The following is a 3,378-nucleotide window of genomic DNA, read 5'->3' as shown; positions in this document are numbered from 1 at the left end:
TCGCTTCGTACAGAGCTTTTGCCCTCGCTACACGGTCAAGCTCCGCCCGTCCACAATCTGCTCAACATAAGAGTGAACAGGACGGTAATATGACGCCTGCTCTCTGGCCTTAAAGGACAGAAGCGAGCTGCAATGTAGGGAAAGACGTAAAGTAAGAGTTTCCCAAAAGCAGCTGACCTCCCTCCCCTGTCCTCCTGGGCGTTGAGCTCAGCGCCTGGGTGTTGCGCGGAGGAGGCAACCTGAAGTGCGGTTGCAGCGCCCCTCGCTGCGGCTGGTAATACAGGGCGGCCTCACGTGTGCAGAGAAGGAAGCTTCAACGAGCCTTCCTTTCTTGCATGCTTTACCGCTGAATGTACGTATAGAACGTTTGCATTTGCTTACACGCAACCTACCAAGGCCAACTATCTGCAGACAGACCATGCTACAGAGATCATGGTGGTAAACGATTGACGTGTCCAATGAATATATCACTTCCTCCCTGAAATCTAAGGAGCTGAACCCGAGGTCCAGTTTCATACCCGAACTCCCGCAAGGGTTTCCTTGTTCTCCACGTATCTGGAGTCGGGTCTGCAGCTGTTCACGAAATATTTCCGTTGCGTGTGTGGTACGCTCACTGCAAAACATCTCTCTATCCAGATGCAACGGAAGGGACCCTAAACTCGATCCGCTCGCGCGGTGACCACGCCATCGTGCGAGCTGACCGTAGCTAGTTGCGGGTCGGCAACGACAGCAGCAAAAATAGCCAGCACTGGCCGTTACCGTTCGCAGTTTTCTGCCTGCTGTTTTTCTCCTATTTTATGTGTTCTCGGTTTTGGCCCTCTCCTGCCACCTCCTCAGTGCATTCATCACTAGTTGGGCGCCGTGGCGCATGCGGGTGTCTGCTGTTTGGGAAAAGAGATGACGGCAGATGCATTATGACGTCTCTATATTGGGCGCATCTATTCCTTTTTCCGCGCAGGCTAGATATTGGTGGTCGAGTATGCGTTTAACAATTCCGTGCGGCTTTACTGCAGACATCAAAAGGTCAGAAGGGTCTTCGATCTACTCGCTTGTGGTGTCCCCCCGCAGCACGGGTTGTAGCAAGCCACGCTGCGAATAGAAAAAACTCCTCTACGCACCAGCCCTAGGAACTTGTGCCTGTGTGCGCGGTACTTCCGTAGCCTGGAGAGGATGTCAGTTGCTCCTGGCGAGCTGTTGTCTTTAGTTCATCTTCTCTACTGCAGCTCACCACGGCCCTTACCCCAATCGAATACACTCAGTACCACTGTAGGCCAGCAAGCTAGCGACTCCAACGTAGTATTACAGTTGCACTAATGCCTCAAGCGCGGCTAAATGCCACTGCAAGTGTCTCCGCGTATGCTATTAACTCGTGAATTGAAGTTTGGTCCGCCTCGGCGAAACGCTGTTAAAAAAACCACATCATTGCGGGCTCCTACCTGTATAAACACGGTGCTTCTGCAAATATTTTATATTTTCTGAAGCTGGAAATTCGTCAGTCTGTTGATCTTGGTGTTTTCCGCGTCTGCTGGTGTTCAACAGTATATGCAGAGGTCAAGCAGCTGCTGTGGAGGTGTGTGTCCTAGTGGAGCAGTGTGCATACACCTGAGCAGCAATTTGCAGCATTTTTTAAACCAAACCCCCGTCAAAACTGTTACAATACAAGAAATAACTGCTGTGCTCCTGTCCCTCGTGGAGCCGAAGCCCGCAAGCAGCCAGTCTGCATGCAACCACCGTCAAGGCAGCCAACCCCCGCCCCCCGTCAAGAGCTGTAATGCTTATGAGAGAACAAGAAACCCGTTTTGTTGGCGGTTGTTTCTTTGTTTTGTCAACTCGGCGTAGCTTCACCGGCAGCGGGGGCCCCCTGTGGAGTCGCTGTGGGTGCTGGTGGTTCTTCTGTTGCCGGTGTTGTTGTTTCCTTCCGGTTTGTTTTGTTGGCTTTCTACTTCATGAGAAGGTCTTCTTGAGGACCCCCGTGTTCTTGTGGCGGCAGCAATAGTTTGCTGCACCACGCGCCTCAATTCATGCTCTCGAACAACTGCAGCAGCGCGGGCTCTCTGCTGCCTCTGCTGCTCTTCCTCTGCTCTCTTTGCCTTTGCCTTCTGCCGCCCCGTCAGCCTCCTCTTCTTGGAGGCATCTGACGGCTGCTGCACGCGTTCGATTCCGAGTGACAGGGTTTACTCTTGTTGCTGCAGGGGTGTCCTTCGCTGTTGCGACCCCTAAACCCTAGACCCTGCAGAAGATGGCTCTGCTCTCAGCAGGGGGCCAGCCGTGGCTGCTGCTGCAGCTGCTGCTGCTGCTGCTCTTTGTTGGACTCGTAGGTAAATCTGGGGCCCAACTCAGAGTGCAATCCCCCAAACGGCTCTTGGATAAACTCGTCTCAATACAGGCAATATCTGAAGAGAACTTCTACACCATCATCGGCTCCACCGCCTCCTTTGGTACCCCTGCATACGGCACTACACTGAGGTAGAGTCTGCATGCTGCTGCTGTTGCTGTTGCTTCTGGACCCGCTGCTGCTGCGGGATGCAGTGGTTGCAACACTGCTGCTGCGGTCGCTCCTCTCGCCAGCTACTGCTGTTCTTGCTGCTGCTGTTTCTTGCTCCTCCAGTCTACTGCAGCAGATATCTGATGCGTTTGCTTCTCCCTCTCTCTGCAGCACATGCCAGTGGTGTGTTCCTGCCGACTCTTCCTTTTTTGTTTCGCTGGGCGCTGTGTGTGGAGCCGTGTTTCTGTTGTTTCCTTTCGCTGCACTCTCTGGGCAGGGGCAGAGCCTTCTACACCCCCCACGAGCGACGCGAGGAGGCAGATATGACGGAGACGGGGCTACACTGTGACACCTCGTACTGCACGCGCCTGAAGGACGACATTGACGACTGGAAGAGCACCGCGGAACAGGGGGGACTCGCCAAGGTGCGCACTGTCTCCGTTTGTCTCCTTTTTCTCTCTCTCTGCTGCTGTTGGGCACTTGCTCTGCAGTGCAGAAGGGGGCGGCTCCTCCTTTCCTCTATCTCTTTCTCTGTCTGTCTGTCGGTGTCTCCGAGCTGCTAGCTGCATGTGTGTATCTCTTCTGGGTGGGAGCTATTTCTATTGCGTTCCATTTGTGTGGTGCTGCTGCAGCGCAGCTTGCTGCGGTGCAGCAGCAGCAGTTCGAGCAGCAGGAGTTGCAGCAGCAGCAGCAACAGGTTCATCTTTTTTACAGCCGTGTGGTTTGTTCGTTGCTGCGGCAGGTTGTGTTGGTCGTCGATCGAGGTGTATGCACTTTTGCTGCAAAGGTAGAGGCAGCACAGAGCTGCGGGGCTGATGCAGTTGTGGTGGTTGACCACGGCTCGCAGGACTGGACCCGGGGGATGATACGCCACAACATCATCATGAGTGACG

General features: G+C 54.1%; 1 protein-coding gene across 1 annotated transcript; it reads left to right on the top strand.

Annotated features, from left to right (window-relative positions):
- Positions 1–2,239: 2,239 nt before the first annotated feature.
- On the top strand, positions 2,240–3,376 carry EMH_0072090 (uncharacterized protein; the record flags this gene model as incomplete). The annotated part of the gene is made up of 4 exons (XM_013499173.1): positions 2,240–2,466; positions 2,763–2,910; positions 3,123–3,249; positions 3,333–3,376. The coding sequence occupies 4 exons, from the start codon at positions 2,240–2,242 to the stop codon at positions 3,374–3,376; spliced, it is 546 nt and encodes a 181-aa protein (XP_013354627.1).
- Between the last annotated feature and the right edge of the window lie 2 nt (positions 3,377–3,378).

Source organism: Eimeria mitis, genomic scaffold, assembly GCF_000499745.2.
Source record: "Eimeria mitis Houghton genomic scaffold, Emh_scaff4060, whole genome shotgun sequence".
In the NCBI taxonomy this organism is placed as follows: domain Eukaryota; phylum Apicomplexa; class Conoidasida; order Eucoccidiorida; family Eimeriidae; genus Eimeria; species Eimeria mitis.
Note: the sequence above shows the minus strand (reverse complement) of the source record. Positions and strands in the feature narration are given on the sequence as shown.